The sequence below is a fragment of the Electrophorus electricus genome, chromosome 3 (genome assembly GCF_041902795.1).
Source record: "Electrophorus electricus isolate QZ-2024a chromosome 3, ASM4190279v1, whole genome shotgun sequence".
Lineage (NCBI taxonomy): Eukaryota > Metazoa > Chordata > Actinopteri > Gymnotiformes > Gymnotidae > Electrophorus > Electrophorus electricus.
The window spans coordinates 35,489,741-35,513,260 of record NC_137499.1 but is presented as its reverse complement, the minus strand read 5'-3'; the positions used below and the strand labels follow the sequence as shown (position 1 = coordinate 35,513,260).

General features: G+C 37.7%; 1 protein-coding gene and 1 long non-coding RNA gene across 5 annotated transcripts; both read left to right on the top strand.

Moving 5' to 3' along the window:
- Window positions 1-47: 47 nt before the first annotated feature.
- On the top strand, window positions 48-13,624 carry LOC113569911 (beta-1,4 N-acetylgalactosaminyltransferase 2-like). 3 transcript variants are annotated; one of them, XM_026998018.3, is made up of 12 exons: window positions 48-182; window positions 1,386-1,496; window positions 1,670-1,711; window positions 1,832-1,954; window positions 2,435-2,541; window positions 2,715-2,752; window positions 3,352-3,532; window positions 5,003-5,089; window positions 6,097-6,278; window positions 6,433-6,576; window positions 6,705-6,933; window positions 9,890-12,864. In XM_026998018.3, the coding sequence occupies exons 2-12, from the start codon at window positions 1,399-1,401 to the stop codon at window positions 10,069-10,071; spliced, it is 1,413 nt and encodes a 470-aa protein (XP_026853819.2). In that variant the 5' UTR covers window positions 48-182; window positions 1,386-1,398; the 3' UTR covers window positions 10,072-12,864. The 3 variants fall into 3 exon arrangements, with proteins under 3 accessions (XP_026853819.2, XP_081567428.1, XP_081567427.1); XM_081711302.1 differs by lacking the exons at window positions 48-182; window positions 9,890-12,864 and adding an exon at window positions 12,873-13,624 and having other exon boundaries at window positions 1,206-1,496; XM_081711301.1 differs by lacking the exon at window positions 48-182 and having other exon boundaries at window positions 1,216-1,496; window positions 6,097-6,233.
- A 704-nt stretch (window positions 13,625-14,328) lies between these two features.
- Window positions 14,329-20,161, top strand: LOC113569807 (uncharacterized). Of its 2 annotated transcripts, XR_003409837.3 has the most exons (5): window positions 14,329-14,508; window positions 14,590-14,704; window positions 15,635-15,708; window positions 15,863-17,038; window positions 17,806-20,161. It is a non-coding gene; the product is annotated as an uncharacterized LOC113569807 (long non-coding RNA). The 2 variants fall into 2 exon arrangements; XR_003409836.3 differs by having other exon boundaries at window positions 15,635-17,038.
- The last annotated feature ends 3,359 nt before the right edge of the window (window positions 20,162-23,520 follow it).

Sequence of the window (23,520 nt, the reverse complement as noted above, 5' to 3'; positions counted from 1 at the left end):
TGCCTGCTTGTTTTAAATTTAAATACAGGGTTGGGTTTTTTTTTTAGGAAAGTTTGTCCTTTTGACAGTACAATAATCTTAAACTGGCAGCTGTTCAAGATTACCAAAATTACAAAATAACAAAATCTTTCAGTGTGTCAGTGTGGATTGTGGGATACCATTGTTAAGTCCAACGCCTGCAGGTAATTTAAGATGTTTTAAATGGCACTTTTATGCTTTACAATTAGATTTTTCTGGTTGATTTTGTTTTCTGTTTTTTTTTTTTTTAGTTTTACAGGACAGAAAATATTTCTATTTTCTAGATTCATGATGTGGTGTGTTTAAGGTGGAATGAACCATTTATTATAAAAAAAAAAAAGAACAGTTAACCAAGCCAATTGTAATTTCTGTTTTTACTCAGATATAAACTACTTCTATGTGCTGGATTCAAGATGTGATGTACTTATAGTATAATGAATAATTTATTAAAAAAAGAAGAATTAAGCAAGCCTAATGTAACTTCTGTTTTTACTCAGATGTTAACTAGTGTAGAGTCATGAAGTTTATTAGGTTCTACATTTCAATGGTTAGAATGTGTTATTTGTAGTACAGCAAACATGAATACCTTAATGAGTTTTAAGAGGAGTCATGGGGTTCCTTGAAGGTGCACCTGTTAGAATTTCCTACAGTGCGAATCCTTTTTCTGTACAGTAACCAAGTATTTTCTTTCCAGCTGTAGCATATCTGTTCTTAGGTTGATGAAAGGCTGTCAAATATGGTTTAAGCTAGTGTCAGACAGCTGTCTCATTTTTGCACATTCTATCAAGAATGAACATGTTGTACTTACTATATCATTTACATATTTCCTCTTACACATCTTCTTAACCATCTATATATACTCATGTATCTCTGAATAAAGTATACATGCTTCTCTGCATCTCTGAATCTGTGTAACTCATTCTGAGAAATGTGCCACAGGGCTCTGGGAAGGACAAACAGACTAGGTGAGACATACAGTGGGACCAGAAGTACTGGTAATATAGGGAATAGGGTAAACATAGGGACTGTTACAGGGTGGTGTGGGTTTGAAATCCTCTCCTGACACTGAAATGTAAGGAAAGAATTCCATAATACCCCTGGTCTGGTTGTCCTTCCTCTGGGACAACCTGTTATTTTGTGCCAGCCTTTGTGTTTACTTGGGATAGAATTTCCTCAGGTTTTACATTATGGAAGCAATTGGGCAGGTCTTACAAATCAGATAAGCAAACCAGTTATTCTCCAACCTTCATTTGTCATAAAGGTACTGCTTTATAAAAAGGGAGCTGCCATACTTAGAACAAGACAATCAAATTGGACAAGAGAAAAACTGGAATACCTGTTTCTCTTCTGACCACTCACATTTACAGGCTGCCCTTCATCATGATGCGGCATAAACTGGGTTTTTATATTCTTTTGGCTGGTTTTATTATCTTTCTGATTTCGAAGTCGATGATCAACAAACAGAAACAAGTCTTAAGGTACTGGCATAATACTGTAGTTTCAAATCAAGCTAAATCACAATTCATACAACATAAGAAAGAAACAAAAATCTTTATTTCAATTTTGTGTGTTTATCTACATTCCTTTTTTATTTTTGTTCCTGACTTTTTCGGAAATGGTAAAATGCACCTTTGGCATATAAATGGAGCAGCAACACTGGTTCTACTGAAGTTACTCATTACCCAAAACCAAGGTATTTGCCAATTTATGGAAGGTCATAACATTTGGTTAACATCACAAGAGAGATTTCTATTCACTTAAATTTAGAATTTTTGCTACTTATATGGTTTCCTTTGTGCTCTTCTCTCCTCAGACCGTTTCTTAACGTCAGTCATCCTCCATGCAAATGTGAAGGAGATGAGATCGTTGGTCAAGTGCCAGAGGACATACTTAACTTAGCTGAGAGGCGTCGCGAATATAGTAAACACCAAACCAGGTTTTGTAGAATGTTCTGTCCTTAAAATTATGTTTTAAAGGAAAAATCCCATATTAGAGGCTACAGCATGCTATTGCTTGCTATGTGGATTTATGGGGGAAAAAAGTCCAAATGGCAAGGAAAACATGCATAAACATGTCAAATAAAAAGGTTTTATGGACTCCTTCACAGTGCCCCTGAAAAGTTACTTTTGTGTCATATTCGCTATTTCAGAGTAAAGCAATAATGCCTAAATCAGAGCTAATCAGAGCTTCTAAAAGCATTTTATGATCTTAGGAAAACAAATATATGGAGGCAATTTTAATCTAAATTTAATCCAACGTCTCTGAATGCTGAATAATGTGTTGTTTTTTACATTTAATGTTAGAATATTCATTTAGAATATGTTTCAAATATTTAGCAGGTTGTACCAAATAGAGTCTAGTGTCAGTGTTTGATCTTCTTTGAGACATTCATTCTTTCATCATGCATCTTTATTAGGGTGAACACAAACATAGTCAATATTATTCTGGCTCAACCCAACTCTCCACTCCAATATCCCATTCATGGACTCACAGTTACCCCAATGAAGAAGAGTGTAATTCCAGGTATCTTTCTCTTGTTCATTTGGGGTTTCTCTGGTTTAACCTGTGCAGAAACAAATATAAAATATGTCACATATGTTTTATTCATACTGTTTGATGTTTATCAGTGTAATGTCAGACTACAAATAGTTTCTCTGGTAGCATTTTAATTTATGGCCAATTGTATGTGGCTGTAGGTTTAGCTTTACATGCAAAGACGAGAAAGCAGTACAAGGTATGTGTACCGTGTAATGTGTTTTTGGTGTTGGTATTTGTTTCTTTGAAACCTCTTTTTTCTTTCATGTAGTCCTTTTTGCATGAAACAGCAGTGGACTTGGATAACTCAGAGTACACACACGCACACACACGCACACACGCACACACACACGCACACACACTCACGCACACGCACGCACACGCACGCACGCACACACACGCACACACACGCACACACACGCACACGCACGCACACGCACGCACACGCACGCACGCACACACACGCACACGCACGCACACGCACACACACGCACACACACACGCACGCACACACACGCGCGCACACACACGCACACACACACGCACACACACACACACACACACACACACACACCATGTCTGGTTCTGGTTTTACTTCCCTGACTTTATTTCCTGGTATGCGGGTTTCATCCTTTTCTTTTACTGCTTTTTGGTACTCAGCCACAAAAAAAAAAAAAAACTAAAAAAACCTTTTAGTAATTTGAACACAGTACTAAGACTATTCTAAGTCCAGTTTTACATGTGTTCACAATTGTTAGTCTCTGCTATTAAACTTGTGTTTACCTTCCGTGCTGCTAGGTCTCTCTGGGAGTGGATAGGGGTGTGTTATCAGTTAACAATGATCTGGAGGGAGTGCAGGTGGGGGGGCAGGACCAGAGCAACCTAACCATTTCCTCCTCCCACCTGGACCATCTCAACCACCTGCTGAGCACAGTGACCTACAAGAGCAATGTTTACCACATCAGGACAAGTGATATGGGTAGGGACCTGTACTGTGTTTCTGAAACATTGCATTACGTCCCACACAAGCCTGGAACAGCAGGGAACTACTATAAATGAACATCTTGTTAGCAGTACTAGCAAAACCTCTAGCTTGTTGCTATATGATTATTCACAATATATAACATACAACCCAGAACCATGCTTTTCTGGTCATTTTATAGTGGCCCTAAAGCTGTGGTTAATTGGAAAATTGATTTATATCTACGGTGTGATCTTTGATTACCAAGCCAAAATAGCAGAGCAGTAGTAAATGTAAAAGGTACATTACTGTGAAAGGGAAAATAAACCCAAAAAGAAACCTTTACCTGACACATATAAACACAAAGGTCTGTGTTTGGAACCCTGGCCATGAGAGAGTTAAACACGAAAACCAAAACCAGATATAAAAATGGGTGTTTTGAATACAACAGCAAGCACAAAAGACATGTAAATCTTATAGTATATATAAGAGTATGCAGTATGCAATGGTGCCCAGTATGCAATGGAGCCCAGTATGCAATGGTGAACCTTATGACATCAGTTAAAGTCTAAAGGAGTATCATCACTGGATATAATTAACGTGGTTTATATCAGGAGATCTCTCCAAGCCAGTAGCATGCACACCACCACAGCTTGCAGAGCATTTTTTATGAGTATAGAAACATTTTATATCTTTGTGTATGCAAAATTAAGCCCACCAACCCAAACTACATTGTGGATGCTGCAAAAGTGGTGGATTACCAAGGAAATGCAGAGAAGAAATCCAATATGTCAATATGACCTCGACTGTATACAGTAGACTGTATATCCGTCTGGGATCCTTCTAGATCCTTTTGGGATATCATCAGCTCTTTCTGTTAGAAACTGGCTCAAAGTGACCAGTCCTTCAGGTTCGATCTCCTCCAAGTTCCCCTCTGCCCTCCGTCCTCTGCTGCCGGTTCTGGGGAAGTCAAGAGACACTGACACCAAGGTAGTGAATCAAGAGACTTCCACTTTATGAGGAAAGCACAGAATATATATGTGTCCTATATCTACTATCTAAATCTAAAGGATGATGGGGAAAAGTGAAGCATGTTCTAAGGGTCTACGTAGAAAGGAAAGAGACAAGATTAGTAAAGATTAGATGTTCTCTGCATGAACGAGCCACTAGCTGTTCCCGTGTCCGCCATGACCCATTGCTGTGCTTAAAGGGAGATGGAGAGAGAGAAAGAGAAAGGGAGGGGTAAAGGAGACAAGAAGAAGGAGTGGAAGACCTCGGATGACCAGCTCATGGTCAAGCCGCCATGTCATGGCTGATAGGCAGAGACCTTGTGTTGGGTGCCTGAAGACAGAAAGGCTCCTGTGTCTAACACTTTCATGTTTATGTAATTGTTCTCTTTAGCATATAGGAGGCAAAATCTGATCCTGCATCAAAACACTCATTATGAAATTTTATATGCAATAGATAACCAATGATCTCTCTCTTCAGTTCACTTCTCTTTTGAGGACTATGAGGCTTTATTCCCCATTGTGATCAGGAGGCCTTCGGTACCGGTTCTCTACGATCCTGGAAAAGGTGAGAACACAAGCTTTAAATGGTAAAGTCCCATCATGAATTTTACCAGGGCTGTTTACTAAATAAAGCATGTACACTGAACTCCACATACAAAAGAAAGAGTTTCACTTTATTTAAGTCACTTTATTTAATAAATATTTTAGCCATTGTTGTAGTTATTAAGTATGCATAAAAGTACAAGAATACAAGAGTTATTTAGGAACACCATCAACTTACTAGTGCATTAGTGTTCTCATGAAAAGTGAACATTAAAAAATTATAAATAATATGGATGTAACACCCAAATTTTGTTCTCAATACATTGTCTCAATGCAAGATAAATAGTGTTAACACCACATAACATTGTCTTGCAGTTCTTAATTTTATGTTTAATTCATGTTTTCTTCTTCCCTGAAATCCAGTGTAATAAACCAATAATAAACCAAGTAATAAATAATAAACCAAATAATATAACCAATAATAAACACATTTAAATCCATGTGTCAAATTAATAATGTATAATTAAGGCCAAGAAAACTGCACTTCTGTATGCATATGTTCGTTTTTCTGTTTTGCATCCTTATTCCTCATATTTGTAAATTTCCAGAATTACATGTGAATAGGGGAATACTGAATAATGTTTTCCCCCAGTTGCAACTGTATTTACAGCAGCCCGTTCTCTGCATCCAGAAAATAGACTGATATATATATATATATATATATATATATATATATAAAAATTTATTTATTTATTTATTTATTTTAAATGAAAAAAATACTATGCTTACTAAATCTGTAGATTGGATGCATCAGTTCCAAGAAGTTTAATCTATCATATGGGAAGGCAATAAGGACAGTTATATATTCTACGATCTGCTTGGTTTTGTGCAATATTTACATAATGGATAGAATCATATGGAATTATTCCTATTCCAATATGTTGTGCATTATACAAAATTATATGCTTAATCAAATAGAAAAGCACCACAACTGAATAACAGCATCCTGTGACTCTTATTTCTCTGCAGATATTAACTCCCAGGTCACAGTAGTCACTAAAACATTTCTACGGTACAATGAGTTAAAGGTTCTCATCAACAGTATCCGTCAGTTTTATCCAGACATTAAGATCATCATTGCTGATGACAGCCTGATCCCAGAAAAGGTGACTGGCACCAACATAGAACATTATATAATGCCTCCTGCACAGGTAAACACCTACTGTTTATTTGATTAAACCAAAGTTTAAAAAATAAAAATACAAAAGCTACAAAAGAGATTGTTTTTTGGTGGATATAACTACCTTCTGTCCATTGAACTGTTTTGTTCTGATAAGTAAATATGATTTGATGGTGCTTCCACAGGGATGGTTTGCAGGCAGAAACCTTGCAGTCTCTCAGGTCACCAGCAAGTACTTCCTGTGGGTGGATGATGACTTTGTATTCCTCAGTAAAACACACATTGAAAACTTTGTGGAAGTAATGGAGGCCATTCCTGATTTGGATGTGGTGAGAAACTGTGACCATGCTGAGAGAGTCTGGGTCCAGGAGGAATCTTTCAAACAGTTTCTTGCATGCTGCGCATCAAGGGCTCCTTTCATCTCAGGCTTATCCTCCCGGCTCTCTCCTTTCCTCAGCTTGGCGGTGATGTTGATGGAAACCAGTTCTACTTCAGTCTCATGTATGAGGAGGGAGATGAAGACGGAGGTGGCTGCATGAAGCGTGTCCACGGCCAGGCGCACAGCACCCTGCCCGGCTTCGAAGACTGCTACTTAGTAGACGGAGTTGTCAATTTTTTCCTGGCTCGGACTGATGCGGTGCGAAAGGTTGGCTTTGACCCTGTCCTGAAACGAGTAGCTCACACAGGTAAGAAGTGGCTTTCTCTTTTCTAACACCGTTACACTGATTCTCATATTCTCCACTAAAATGATCAGGTCCTGTTTTGACTTCAGTTTAACAGATAAATTCAATAGATAAAAGGTATTATTCTATTGAACTATCCTTAGTTCTGTGCAAGATGACAGATGTTTACAGTGTTAATGGAAGAGCAAAGCAAACATTTCAAGATGGAAAACCAGTTGTCATTTAGTAATGGACAATAAAGAGAGACTTGGATTGACTTTTGGGTTTGTTGGGGGAAAGTTCATTGAAGGTTATGACTTCAGTAGTGTGATACATCTGTAAACATGAGAACAGAGGTGGAGGGTAACGGAACACAAATACTTCACTACTCTACTTAAGTATCATTTCTGTGAATTCAAACTAATTGGTTATTTTCACTTTTACTACATTGCAATTAAATATATTGACCATAATTTTGACTCTACCACATTTGTCTAACAACTAGTTACTTTGTTAGACAATTGTGGAAGAGTCAAAAAGTTCAGATGCATATTTTAAGTTTGAGTGAAATGAGAGAGAAACTCCCAACGTTTTATAATAAAGGATAATTAAGTAGTTGTTTGAACAGAAAAAAATCTTATATAGAGTTCACTGTCATCAGCACACTTGTCAACAAGCTTTATGAAACATTCCATTATTTAGTAATAGTAGGCTGCTGTCAATGCTGAGGGATCATAGATTGGTGCCCCTAATTAACTGAATTTAGCACCACCTGCTGTAGAAATGCAATACACTGTAGGAGTGGCACTCTCTATTAATACAGAGTCAAGTCTGATGACATGGACCAGGGGCTTCCTGCAGGCACTTATACCTTCTGCTTCTTCCATAATGGCAATATCAATTTTTCATACATCAGACATTGTTGTTTTGAGCACAGGGTCCATATTTCCCTGTTATAAAATATGCTCAAAAGGTGCACTTTAATATGTTCAGTGAGCTTGATGTTTGTCTTTTGGGCAGTGGTAGCCAGAAGGTTGCCAGTTCAAGCCCTACTGCCACCAAATTGCCACTGTTGGGTCCCTTAGCAAGATCCTTAATTCTCAATTGCTCAAATTGTACTTAGTCATAATTGTGAGTAGTGTGGCAGGTGATCTTAGTCATAATCTCAAAAAGGCCTTTTCTGTTTATGAGTTCAAATGCTTTGGTGATTACCAGTGAAGGTGATGTTTTCACTTTTCATGCATTATAACAGAGAAAACCATATAAATAGTGGACCATGCAGCTTCAAACCCACCCTGAGACTGAAGGTGGACTCAAGAACATGAAGCATCTTCAGGGCAAAACATGCAAACATCTTCCTCAGTGCTGAGCAGAGACATGCTGTGAGGGTTAATACACCTCTCACCCTTATTCTTGTAGAGGGTGACAATTTTGGCAGCATTCATATCTTGAAGTAAACTGCCTTCAGCAGTGACAGCTCTAGGATTAGGGTAGTTGATACCCTAAGGGAGTTTGAGGTGTTCAAAGGGAATGCTGTTTTTTTTACTGAGGCTTTTCCAGAAGAGAGTGATTCTTTACTGACACTTTACTGAGCTCCTCCATGTCGGGCTTAGCACTGATTCGAACATGGTGCAAAGAGACTTATGGCTTTCTTTTAAAGTACCATTTCCCTTGTGTACAGCTCTGAGTAATATTCTACCGAGCATTCCATCTGCTTTGGTCTTTCCTCATTTGTTCTTTAATGACCTGACCTGTAGATGTTTTTTTGGGGGGGTGTTCTTGCTCTGTAATAAACTGATAGCCTGCTTGATCCCGTTGTACATATCTGCAAACCTTTGGATCTTAGACCAGAGTTGCAGCCACCTGCTAACCTGCTGTACTTGGTTCTCACTAGGAGAGGCCATGTATACTACTAGTAGCACATGTCTCTTCTAAATCAGGGGCATCAGTTCATCAGAGTTGGCTTCAAAACAATCAGTGGACTTGCCCATATTCTTCCCAAAGGTGGGGATCACATTATTATATGTGACATCCCATCTTTTGCAGGTTTCCATATCATTTCCCAATATTTGATGTAAGTATGACAAAGGTTACATTGGCAGCAGAAGTCGAAAACACTCTATGTTTTCATTAATCTTTTCATTAAAAATGTTGACAAGAATAAATATTGACTCTTGAGAAGTGACTTTACTTATGGCTGTGCTGAGTTCATCATAGAACTTATCCTTGGCTTCGTGGACAAAAAACTTTGTGTAGGTACAAAGGTCCTGAAGATGTTATCCAAGTCCACTGCTGTTTGAAGCTGGATCTTAAACAATCCCTTAGTTTCTTCACTTGGTTTTAAGATCCTTCTCTTTTAAAAACATTTAAAATTAACCCAATTATGCACTTGTAAGAAGATATTTTCAAATATTCTATAGCCTTGTATTGTATAGTATCTCTCAATCTGGTTTTCAGCAATGACACTTGGTTCTGGAAGTATCTCAGTTTAAGGGTATTTTTGGACTCTAACCTATTTGTGCTAGCTAGGGATACTTTTCTGAGTAAATATCTAAAGCACTTTTGGAAGTTGCTCCGGGAAGTGTCTATTATATGCCAAAATGTAATATAATGTAAATGGGATGTTTTGAATCCGTTTTGTTTTCCTAGGTGGGATAATTTGCACTACCTGCCTGCCATTCTACATTATAGAACATTATATTTTATACATATTATATAGATTTTACATTATATAATATATAATAAAATAAAAGATTGTCAAAGGTTATACATACAAGTTAATAAATTCTAGTTCAAGTACATTTAATACTTTAAGCATGTTTATAAAGGTTTAACTTTTTTATAATAGAAATATTATTTCTACTTTTACTCAGGTTAAAGTTTTGTGTTCTTCTCCCAAACCTACAGGTACAACCCGAGTACAACTCTTTACTCTGCACGTTTATCCTCTCTGTAATACTATATCATATTTCATCTTTAGAGTTCTTCATTGATGGGCTTGGAGATTTGTTGGTCGCTACTTGCAAAGGATTCTCTGTTGGCCACCAGCAAAGGACCTTCCGGGAGGTATACAGTAAATATAGGACACAGACGAGAAATCAGGAAAAAGAAAAACTGGCACATCATTTCTTTAAGAACCATCTGAAATGCATCAAGTATTGAGGTCACTTTCATGGGGGCCTTTTCTCTCCACCAGTGGTGTTGGTTTCATTTCAGATGTGGGGGGAACACTGCTCACACCACATCATATGAGTAACTTGAGCAGGAATTACTGGGGGGGGGGGGGACACACTTTGCGCCCCCCCACCCCTACATATACTTCAAATAGATTTTTACAATACAAGGTTGATTACAGACTACTTATCATATAGGTTTCAGTTTTAAAATTAAAGAAATGATGCATGTCTATGAAGTTAAAAATTAGAATTCTGTAAATTCTGAAACTTTTAATTTGGGCTAATGGGTTATATAACTGACAAAGCACAGCTTCTATAAACCCCTGATTTCATCAATTGTGTTCACAGAATGTGAAAATCTTTAGAAAAGCACATTTGATAGAATTTCTACATATGATAATCATATTTCTCCAAAGGAAATCTGCAGGTTTTATGAATACATACAATCCTGGAAGCTTGATCAACCAGGTAGTGATAGTGAGCAGGTTCTGCTGATAGCCTCATGGGCCTGTGTTGGAACTCACTCACCTCACATCTCCCTCTCATGCGTAGCAGAATTTTTCCACAAGGGAATGCTATTGTTATAATCAAAATTTACTTAATTACATTAATCAAAACCTACATAAGTTTACAAGTTCTTGTAACATTTGATGATGCTGGTGCTGTATTACCGAAACCAACTGTTTACTTATCTACAATGGAAACATTCATTTGAGCAGGCTAAAATAATATGACGTTATCTACTCGTGTGGCTACAATACAGGTTACAATGAGTAACAATTATTTAGTGAACTCATAAATTAAATACCCAGGAGTACTGCACTTGTATGTTGAGGTATTTTGCTAGGTTATATAAGATGAAATAGCTGAGTCCATATATCTTATATAGGTTATATAATTTTAAAATAAAGTGTTGTATTAGTTTATTTATTTATTTTTCAATTTAAAAAAATTACAGTTTATATCTGTCATTACTAAATTCAGTGTAGTGTTTTTATAGTATTGTATTTTTACACATTATTTATACTTTATTCCACGCACATCAGTTTGGTTGTGGAAATATTCATTGGAATAAATATACAAAAGGCATACTGTTAGAGTGGTGCTTTGTATCAAAGACACTGTATCCATGCTCTGGTGGACAAGGCATTTTTATACCTGCTGATCATTCTCAGAGTATACTTTAGCGATAACTCTTAAACTAAAGCTCTATCACTAAAGCACAACCTAAAAATGAAGCATAAAGCAGCTTTTATCTTTAGCAGCAGCATCACACAGAACATTAAAAGATTAACATAACCCTGGTGCCTTTGGGATGGCTGGTTATCATTCATTTTTGGTTTTAGTTTTGTGTATTTATTTTTCCTTTTGCAATAAAGATTTTATCCAAAGATAGCCCGCATTATTAATATTTTTTTAAGGTAAGAAAGTTTCACCTTTCAAACCATAAAGTTGTTGAACACAAATACAATTAAGAGGATCGTATTCTGTTACTCTTACTTTATTTTTTTTTTAAAAAGTCAGCAGTCATTGACTGATGTACTGAACATTTTATGTTAATAAATAAAAAGAAAAGTCAAATTAAAGAAAAAATGGTTAGTGATTCAGTCCATAATCTCTCGGATTAAAACAGTTTAAACCCTGAAATAAGATTAAAGGAGGTGGAACACAAGATAAGATGCTGCTCTCTGGGACAACTGAATCATTCAGACATGACCTGAATGCCACTGACAGTGGAAGGTCTCCAGGTTAAAGACCATACTGTCTTTAAGACATCAGTCTTAAACATTGAATATGAAAGATATTTTATAGACAGCATGATATCCAGTCAGGGAGTATTTTTATATTTTATATCTCGATTTGATTCCACTTGTACTTTTATAAGAAAAGGTTACTAAAATCCATTCAAACTTGAAACTTGAAAATCCATGAAACATTTCAATCCTGATGAGAGCAGTATTTTCTATTGCTATCCACCACCATCATCAAATCACCAGTTGAGGGAAAACAAATGTTTTGGAAGAATATTGTTGCATCTTTGCAGTACACTTCCAGATACTTGCAGACCCCATGCCAAGGCACAATAAAGCTGGTGCATCACATTGGCACAACAACTTACTAAAGCCAAACCACAGGGTGGCTTGAAATGAAATACTGGCTAGTTTAGTTAAAAATCTACACTCTGAAAATTATAGGTGGGCCCACATGTGCATCCCATTTGATGCTGTGCAAATCCCTAGTGCAAGGTGTGTTTATCGGTGAGAGACATCAGGTGTTGGCTGGTGGGGCAAGTAGCAGTATACTTCTACATATGTACATGAGTCACTTTTCACCATCACTGCCACTGTGCAGTGGTCAACTTCTATTGTCTCTTCGAGGTGTTCTTTTGTTCTCCGTTAGAGGCCCTGACTGTACTAGTAGGTATTCGTATACCTCATCCTGGGTTCACAGATGTAGCAATTCTCTCTTAGGCTCATGGGTGTGCAGTAGATCATTTGTGCACTTTTTTACCACTTTGAATTAACACTCATTTCAGCACAGCTTTGATGAATAAAGACCAGTGTTCCAAATATTTTTTAAAAACTCTTTTACATTAATGGCTTGTTGCCATTGACCCACTGCATTGTGTTGACTCATAATTTTTCACTTTATATTTTCCATCAAGTCACCTTATAAAGCCATAATTTTAAATTGCATTTGGTTTGAAAAGGACCAAATTTATCCTTTCTGCTTTCATTGATGGCTGACTAATAATGACTGACATGTGAAATGGCTTTAAAAAATCAGGTTGGGTTGCTAGGGTATGGCTGTTGGGATTCAGCCTCCATCCCCTGCCAGACCTTTTCATCGGATCCTAAAGAGGTGAAGACTCTTGCAGTCCATCTCTGGAAGCCCACTTACATGGTCCTCTGAAGAACACAAGCCTACCTGTTCCCTCTATCGTCTGCACCCAACAAAAGCAGGTAAGCACACTCATCTCTGTAAGCACAAAATATTGGGTCTCAAGAACAGCAAATAGTTTTGGTATACACTGATAAAGCACCACATTTCACCACAATTTATAACTCATGTCACTGGTAGTTAGTAAACATTTTATTGAAACATTTTATTGTTCTTAAGTGGTGAGTAGAAAGGAATGGAAATAAACTAAGAATAAATAAGTAATTCTCAAGTATTTATGCATAACATTAAGCTGTGTTGGCTGAGGTGAAGGTGTTTGACTTGAAATCCAATGGGGCGTTGTAACATCACACTTCGTATGGAAAGGCCTGCCACCTTCTGGTAGCGTCGACTTTGTTGACTCTTCTCACACTGATTGTCCCTTATTGTTAACCACGCCCCTCTTTCCAACATTGTCATTTGTTACACCTGCACCTTGTTACTCATGTCATTTATATATGTATTTAAGCTCCTGTATTTGTAGTGTCATTGTCGGTCATTCATTTTCATGTTCATTGTTTTTATGATTCACTGTTTTGTTCTACATGAGTGCTATACTGTTTATTGTTCATGTTTATAATCTGTGTTTCATTCTCATTTAAAATAAATGTCTGTGCACATCAAGACATGTTGCTGCATCCTGTTTCTTTGCCTTGCGGCACTCGGGCCATCAAGTTTCCCTGTGCAGGTGTGACGAAGGTTGAAGTCAACCAAACCTGGTTCTTGCCCCTGGGTTCACAGGTGGTAAATATGTGCCCTGAGCACTGGACAAAAAGCCAACATGGCTTTCGTAAAAGTTTTGACATCCTGTGTTGCAATGACTCAGTGATTTCATTTTGCAGTTTCTACAGTGAGGAATGTTATTTAAAAAGTGGCAGTTCTGGAGAACTGTGGAGGTCAAGTTGAGCTCTGGAAGACCACAGTCTCTCTGAGAAATATGTTTCTTAAGTTACCAAAGGCACTGATATGAAAGGCAAATCTAAAGCCCATATAACTGCCAAGAACCTGCAGGAAGTTTGAATGAGGAGTGGTGGTGTACCATTCCACTGTGTAGTGTTATGTGACAAAACTAATCTTCACGGAAGAATCTAACCTGTGACTTTATCACAAAACTCAACGTTTAAGGATACTACAAAACATCTAGCAGCCCAGATGGGTTATGGAACTAGTGCTGTGGAACTGATAAATAGTGATGGGACCTGCTGTGGCGAGAAATCCAGGAAGTCGTTTCTGACGCTTGCGTCGAGGCTTGCTTCTTTAAGGTCGAGTGACGTCACTGATGACGCCTGAAGCCTCGCTGGTTCAGGAAGTGTTTCGAGTGTTGGCCCAATTTATGAACATATATATAAAGCGTAATGGATCCCCGCAAAATCTGCGTTTGTCTTCTGTCAATTTGACATTGATGAGCCTGTTCTCATGGAGCCTGCTAAAAGGAGAAGGGTTTCCCCTGTATGGAAACACTTTGAGCAGATCGCTCCAAAAGGTATTGCACATAATATGACTGTAAATAATGAAATGTGTTACTACTATAATATTCACAAATCGGTTTTTTTCCCATTCCAAGGTGAAGTGTTTGTTGTGTGCCAAGCAACTGGGATACAACAACATCTCATATATGCTGAGGCATTATCGTGCTTGTCATGAAAATAATGAGTGTAATAAAGTTGGATCCAGCCAAGGTGGGTATGCGTTTCCATTTTTGGTATTTGTTAATCAACCATGATAATAATGACCAAGACCATGGTGCTATATTCTTCTCAAACATCACACATACAAACAAAACAACATGTGCACACGTTCATGTAATTACTTTTGACATGCAAATACTGTAATTAAACCATAACCTAATTTAATTTTTTTGCAATGTTAACATTAACATTATGCACATGTATATAAAATGTGTATATATTGTAAATATACATATTTATATATTGCATTATTCTTATATATTGCATTATTATTATTCTTACATGTTGTTTGCAGTTTGGATTGGATTATAAAGTGAATTTCATTGGCGAGTACTGTATTTTTCAATGACAAAGTGTAATCTAATCTTTACACAGCAGTGACCAGAAAGGAAGAGCTGGATGAGGCTTTGGTCTCTATGATTATTACAGATGAACAGCCATTTAGCATAGTTGAGGATAAAGGCTTCAGGGACTTTATAGTAAAATTGACAGCAGACATGTGGATATCTCTTAATATGAATGCTTACTTGGCTGTGATCTTCCATTTTATAGATGACAACACATGTCTGAAGTCTACACCTCTCGGTGTAGTGAAATTCCCACAGCTGCACATCTGAAAATTTGGCCTGTGTGAAATCCTCTCTTATGGAAGAATGAGGACTAAAATCAAAAGTCACATGTTTGGTTACTGATGGCGCATCTAAGCTGTGTCATGCGGTCTGCATTGCTCATACCTGGAATATAGTTGGTAAAGGCTCTTGAACTAACCCCAGTGCTATCTGCCATTCGTACAAAGGCAAGGAAGCTGGTGGGCTATTTTAGAAGCAGCACAACTGCCAAAATTGGTAACATTATTTTCATATTTGTTTAAACATTGTTTTATATTGCTACATATATAATGTTTACTTTTTATTGTTAAAGGAGAAGCTGGACCCTGTTCAAGAGCATATGGGAAAACCAAAAAAGAAACTGATTCAGGAGGTTGAAACAAGGAGGTACAGAACCTTTCAAATGCATGAGCGATTAGTAGAACTCAGGGAGCCTGTGAGGGCAGCTTTGGTCGGCTTATAAACTGACATTCCTGCGCTGACCTCTGATGAGTACAATAATGTTTGTGGGTGCCTGTCTATATTGTCTCCTTTTCACGAGGCCACTGTGGAGCTGTCAGAGGAGAAAAAGGTATCTGGCTCCAAAGTTGTGCCATTATTGAAAATGGTTGAAAAGATGCTCCAGGAGGAGGCAGCCAAGGCAACGGTCCCAGTAGCGAGGGAACTGGGAGAGCACCTCATCTGGCTCCTTAGGGAAAAGGCTCCACAAAGTCCAAAGCATGAGCATTATATCGCTGGCAACGCTGCTAGACCCAAGATACAAATCACTTGGCTTCTTTAGCCCAACAAAGGCAGATGAAGGAATAAAATGGGCCATGAATGGGCCAATGTAATTAATTGAGTCTAGACAGTCACATTCAACCCCAGCTACAGCTTCAACATCACAGGATGCTGTAGCTGAAAGACTTGGTTAGTATTTTTGCATTGGTTTAAAGTCAATTTCAGTGTTATGACCTCATTCATATTACCTGATTTTGCTTCTGAGGAAATAAGTTGTGTCATTTTGATGCCATGGTCATGGAGGCCAGAAGAACCTGGCTGAACTGAATATCAGCAGAACACAGGATCCCCTCCAGTACTGGGAGAGGCAGAGGTGCATATATACAAACCTCTACAGGCTGGCTCTGGGATACTTGTGCACCCCTGCCTGTAAATGAGTTTCCAGAGAGGTTATTTCCAAAAATAGAAACTGACTGAGTCTAAGCACAGTGGAAAAAAAAAATTGTTTCTTAATAAATGTGAATGAAGTCACCACAGTACTCATAAGCATAATCATGGTCCCATCTTTGAAAAACACTGCAACAATCTTAAAAATATCTCAACATAAACATCTCATGTCCTACTTCAACATTGACTGAAATCTGTTTTTTGACACTAATACACCTCTATTACCATTAGCTAATTAGCTATGCATCAAAAATAGATTAAATGAATGAATGAACCACACAAAATCATATTAACATGTTTTTACTCCTCTAGTTGTCAGTGACTATTCCCATGCTGACACTGGTGCAAGACAGCCAAGAGCTCCATCAGAAATAGTTCAACTGACAATAAAGGTTTTGACCAGCAGGGGGGCTTGTGTGCACATGAAGCCTCGAGATATTAACCTTTTTTTTTTAACCAATTGGATGGAAATCTAAGGATTCATGAGGCTTCATCTGACCATCACTACTGATGAAGTCAAAGTAGAATTTTATGGCCACAATCAGAAGAGGTAGGTTATATTTTAGAGGGAAAGGGTACCGCGTTTTATGAAAAGAACAACCGTGCTAACTGTGCGTCACAGAATTGGCGCCTGTCGCTGGTCGCGTGGTACGGCCCGCCACATACAGTGGGAGCTTCTCATTTGTCTTGATTGTAACCACGCCTACATGTTTGGACACACCTGCACCTAGTTAGTGTTGTGTGTTTGTGTCTCTGTCGGTGTGTCGGTCATTGCTTCTGTTAATGTTACCTTTGTTTGCGTCCTTGTTCACGTTGTCAATATTCGTATTCGCTGTCTCTGTCAAGGGAGTCTCTGCGTCCTGCTCCGCGCCCTGCGGCACTCGGGCCGTTCCACTGTGAAGCATGGGCTTCAAAATCCCAGCAAATGCTGGAAGCAAATGTGAAATCATCTTTTAACTGGATTAAAAAAAAACATTTGCAAGCTGTGATGTCTGTGAATAAAGGTGTTACTCTGTAAGGTGTCCAAACGTTTGTACATGCCACATTGATTTTGATTTTTGATTTTTGATTTTTTTTATGTTATGGAAAGGAATAACTGCATTATCTTTTGTTGAAAATATTGTGCTTTGATTCGCTATAGAGGCTGTGTTTATTGTTTCTCAGTTTAAAAAAACAAAATGTGTAATTTGGCCAAACGTACCCAAACGTTCACATACAACTTCACCACAAGAAGGCAGCAAAGGCTCACTAATGCACAATGACACATTTTACACCAATCAGCCATAACATTAAAACTACTTGTCTACTATTTTGTAGGTCCCCCTCATGCACCAAGATGACAGCAGTAGATGTTGAAGTCTTGTAAGTTGTGAGGTGGGGTCTCCATCAATCTGAGACATCCCACAGATGCTCATGCAGATTGAGATCTGTGGAATTTGGATGCTGAGTGAAGACATTGACCGCTGGCTTGCCTTCTTCCCATAGTTCATGCTGGTGCCATCTCTTCCCCAGTTAAGTGATACACACATGGGTTTCATCAGACCAGGCCATTGTCCATGGTTCAGTTCTGATGCTCATGTGTCCACTGTAGGTGCTTTTGGCAGTGAACAGAGGTTAGCATGAACACAACCGTTGGCATGTACTAACCACTGCATACCACAATCACCCCACAAGACCTACTGAGAAGCTCTGACCCAGTCATCTAGCCATCACAATTTGGTACTTGTCAAAGTTGCATTTCTTACACTTGCCCATTTTTTCTTCTTCCATCACATCAACTTTGACAACTGACTGTTCATTTGCTTCCTGCTATATCCCACTCTTTGACAGGTACCACTTTAATGAGATGTTATTCACTTCACCTGTCAGTTGTTTTAATATTGTGACTCATCAGTGTAAATACAGGATATCTTGGAGGCTAATAGAGATTGTATGAATAATTTATATATTGTTAAAACCATGTAACTCTGTACCTGATGAGGCGAAAAGCCTTTACTAAAGGCTTATGAACAGAAGTTAATTATATTTAACTGAACTCATTGTAGTGGTGTACATTAAAGCTTACCCTCTGAGGCTGTGCTATTTACATATTTCATTCTTTATCCTGATGGAATGACTTTATTCTACTTGCAAACAGACCTTTACTTAAGTATTATATAATTTTAAAAAATATTCAGTCAAAAAGCAATTTAAGGATTATTTGTTAACACCGATGTACTGCCCCTTTTTGCAGAGCAGGCTTACAATACTCACTGATGCTTCATAGATGTTTGTTTATGCAAAATGTAAAATGTAATAAATGTATAACAGTTTTTAAATTGATAGATTATGTATATTATCATTCATTGCATCATTTTCTAATCAGTAATAAAATGAAAAATTCGAATGCCTTTTAAAATTTCTACTAAGTCTACCTTTTTCTATTAGTTTCATTTTACTCTTTACAAAAATTATTTTTATATTTTTTTTTCTCCACAAATTAATGATGACTAGTTTTCCTTTTGTATAGTGTGATCTGTATTATGTTCAATTACACTTCTAATCTGTTAATATTACACTAGAAAAATAGAGGTAATTAGTCTGTGACTACTAAGTAGTCTTTATTTAATAATTTGTCACAAATTTATGCCATGTAACTTATTGGCTTTAAAATGATTTACATTATTACATTTTCCTGTTTTTTTTGTGTAGCCCTCATATGAAACAAATATCTGAATATTGTCTTTGTAGACAGCTTGTTTACCTAATGTTTTTAAATTGTTGTGATGGCATATTGTCATTCATATATGCCTTAGAATTATTGCTGTTATATGGTGGATGATTATTATTGTTGTTGTTGTTGTTGTTGTTGTTGTTAATATGGTCATTCAACTGGCAATGAAGGAATATATGACTGCTAATAGTGGGCAATGGTCTCTCAGCGGTTAAGCTACTTAACTAGTAATCAGAAGGTTGCTGGTTCAAGCCCTGCTCCCACCAACTTGCCACTATTAGGCCCCTGAGCAAGGACATTAACCTTGAATTGCTTAAGTTATTTTCATTCATAAATGTAAATTGCTTTGGATAAGTGTCATTTAATGGCAACACATGTATGTCCTTTATACACAGTGTGAATCTCTTATTAACAACCCGCACCTGATACTGACTCAGTGAATAACGTTTTCTTTGACTTTCTACTGCTAGAGCTTTAACTTCTGTTGAAATATATTTTCCAGCTGTTCTGACCAATGTCAAAGGAATTTAGTGAAGCAGTTGGAGGCTAAACTGTTCTTCTGGGTGCTTCAAAACTTTCCTGTGCCAGATTCTTCAGTGCTTCAGTAGGGGCTCAGGCATTTGGTCTATAATGCAAATGAAACTAATTTTACTAATACACTTAACTTTGGTACTGCTTTGAAAAAATATATATACTAGTTTAGGTTAAAAAAAGTTTCTTGCTGGTGCAGTATTGTGCAAAATCCTGAGTGGCTGAAATCTGTGCAATGATACAGTCAACTAAAACAAAATGTTAACAAACGTTGTATTATGGAAACACTTCAAAAGAAGATTGTCCAATGCTTCAGCCAAGGAAGGAGATATGGTTAAAAAGTATACAAACAGACTTGGAGCAAAGGGGGATAAGACTAAAATCGTAATGTTCAGACTGTATATCTAAAACTTAAAGGCAATATCTATAAATAAGGAAACAAGACTTATAGCAAAATTAATCTACCTAATCCTTATCCTTAAAGCTATATCTTTATATAAGATTATATAAATAAAAACTGAAACAATTATCTGGCATGAGCAAAAAAATCTGTGATAGATTTCTTTCTTTATCTTCTTCATTCTTTTCTTATATTTTTGAATTTTTAAGCAAGACATGTAAAAGAGCCAACCAGTCTAAAGCTGTGGCTAATGCACTGAGCGGAATCCTGTGACTCATTCCTCAGACTTAGACTGCACTCCTTTCCTCATTGGTGTATTTATGCAAGCTGCTTCATTTTGGAATCTAGACAACACCTCACACTAGTGATACAGGAATGTCAATGTCCTCTGCAACATATTACAAATCTGTATGTTTGACAGCAATTTACAAGCTATATCAACAGGCTATATTTCAAGGGGTGTTTTGTAATTGCTCCTGTTAAGGGTTCAGTAGCAATGCAGGAAGAACAGGTCATGTAGGTAGAAATATTACTGTCCCATGTAGAAATATGAAACTATGTTTTCATTCTATATTAAGTGCTTAAAATGGAAGGTATGTAAAGCAGGGGGGTCCTACAGTTTAAGGAGAGAACTGTCAAAGTGTTTGAAGCTTCCTATTTCTAGTTTGTCTTTTGGGATTTGAGATATTTACCTGTGTCCTGGCTCTGACACTCTCACCACTACCAATCAAGTTTCTGCTTGGCATTGGAACAAGGCTGAGAATCAAAGTTGTTGCAAAGAGAATGTGTGGTTTAACACTAAATGGACACTTCCAAGGGAAATATGAAACAGACGTTAGCACTGAGAGGACTGGGATGTGATGAATGAGGTCTTTGGTATTGGCCAGAACTCATTCCATCACTCCTTCCTCCTCTCCTTTTTGTCTTTGCTTGGTCCTCGTTATTTTGCTACCATATGACCAGGGCTGGTTGGCATTAAAATGATCACACTACACTATTGTCTTAAGAGCACACCTTGGAGAGCAGAATCCCACAATCAGATCTGAACATGCATTTGTCCTACAATTAAGAACAGACTTTTGAGTTGCCTTTGAAGGCAGAGAAAGCCACGGAGGCAGAGCAGGGCCAGGGGAGGTAACTGGCCTGCCTAGAGCACTTGGGCCATAGTCAAACCTTTTTTCCATCTATGGAGTTTGTAGCTTTGGTTCTGTTGAAGAAAGAATGAAGCATAAATCTTATTTGAGCTTATTTTGTTTTACATATGTGGACATGCTTTACATATGTGGACACATAACTGAATTACAATTCATAAATTTGTACAGATATTAACCTGATTCAATATGGTTATGTAAAAAAGGCTTTGTAGACTTGAACAAGCCATTTTACACACTTTAAAACCCTGTATGAATTTACTTATAAACATTTGATATAATCTTAAAATGTATGAGTATGTGTATGAGCAGTAAAGAGTAAATATGCTCCCTTTTTTCTGGTCAAGGCCAAACACCCATATCAAGCCTGAGAGTTTATATATATTTTTTCCCCTTTCATATAGACAATGTACTGATCACAGGTTTACAGTTTTTTTAAGAGTCAACAGAAGTTTAATTTATTGTTTTGTATTGCTGAACTGCTCTCCTTACACAAAATCAAGGCAGGATTTAGATGGAGTACTCTGGATAAATACTTGCCCTGTAGTATTCTATATTGCAAGGCCTTCCTAGACTTCCTGTCCCTGGGCAAATTATTCTGAGCATGCTCAGCTACTGAGAGTGTGGGTGGTAGAATGAAGCTCACTGCTTAAGAGAGTGAGTGCACTAGCCTGACCGCTGAATTCCACTTGAGTCCAACCCACTGCAATACACAATTAGCCTCCCTTTGCTGGGCAGTGCAAAGCTATGTATAGAATTCTGAGGTTTATGGTAATTAAGGCTCTCTGGGATAAAATAATGTGTCTCAAACAGGGAATACTTCAGAGAAAGAAATATGGGTTGTGTTGTCAGAGCAATAATGAGTGGTCATCTTGTTGGAACTTTACAGTAAAAACATCCTTGCCTGAATCCTTTTGTCTACGGAGGTCTAGCTTCTTCCGTGATGTTCTAGAATTAGACTTAAGCTTGAATATTGACAACTTACCTCAAACAAGAACATAGGAAATATAGACCAGACTGGAAGGCAATGGCTGGTGAAATAGTGTGAAGAAAACTCAAAATTCTATAAACAGAGGTGGTCACCATTAGAAACACACTGTCCTAGTAGTCCACACATTGCTGCATTGCCGCCCTCTGGTACCAAAGCAGAGCTTTATAATGATGGAGTTTAGCAACAGTTTCTAAACCTGCAGTAATGGTTGTGCAAGTGGTGAAAAGATCACATGTCCAAAGGTGCAGCTCCCACAGTGTAATCTGCAAGGCACGTTTTATAAATCTCCTCCTTCGCATCAACAGAGGAATGCTCTTTTATGTGAATGTGTGTATGGATGTGTGTGTGTGTGTGTGTGTGTGTGTATGTGTGTGTGTGTGTGTGTGTGTGTGAGAGAGAGAGAGAGAGAGAGAGAGAGAGAGAGATAGATGGGTTATGTCTGGGATCTTTTTCCACTCTTGCTCTCTTCTCCAGATGAGTGCCTCCCATAGGGATGCTCGCTAGCTAGCCTGACCTTCTGACAAGACTTCCAGCTGTATGGCAGTCAAAATGGCCACAGCTGCCTTCAATATGTGGGTTTCTCCAACAGGGAATGACGATTCATAAGAGGCAATACTGTAGCATAGAGGCAACAGTAAAGACAATGATCTTTTTCTTTTGCACTCTGAATTAGTCGGAAGTTTACAAAGGTGCATTTATTACATTTGATCATTTTATGTCAACATTGTTTGTTTTTACAACCCCCCCCCCCCCCCCCCCAAAAAAAAGTGAATGTAATAGTGTAATAGAGATTCTTTTACTTGAATCAACAGCTGTTGGCAGGTGTGTGCACACACTTTTGGGACTGACAGAAAGAAAGAAAAAGAGAAGTCTCTGTGAGTCCCCTCTGAACAGCAAAGATGGATGAATCTAGCAGTGCTTGATGTTGCCTCAGCATAAAAAAACCTAGTGTCTAATTAGACAAGTGTTTTGTTTTATAAATAGAGTGGCATTTATTTGCATTTTAGTTTAGTTTCCTAGTCCTGGATGATGTATACTCTTTCAGTCTGATGATTACCAGTTATATGAAATGAGTTTATTCATAATATCAATCTATTGAATACATGAGTGACACGTTTAATTACTAGACATATTTCTGGAGATAACATAAAGGGTTGTATCCACTTGCCCATATGTTTATTTAAAAATGCCTTTTAAAGCCACTGTAGCTGCCCAGCTACCAAAACACCCATTATATAAGTGTTCA

What these genes read in the sequence shown, in the direction of transcription:
- LOC113569911 (XM_026998018.3), top strand. Translation starts at nt 1,399, where the DNA reads ATGATGCGGCATAAACTGGGTTTTTATATTCTTTTGGCTGGTTTTATT. An exon ending in GAAGAAGAGTGTAATTCCAG is followed by an intron (nt 2,542 to 2,714) that starts GTATCTTTCTCT and finishes ATGTGGCTGTAG; the next exon opens with GTTTAGCTTTACATGCAAAG. An exon ending in AGACGAGAAAGCAGTACAAG is followed by an intron (nt 2,753 to 3,351) that starts GTATGTGTACCG and finishes CCGTGCTGCTAG; the next exon opens with GTCTCTCTGGGAGTGGATAG.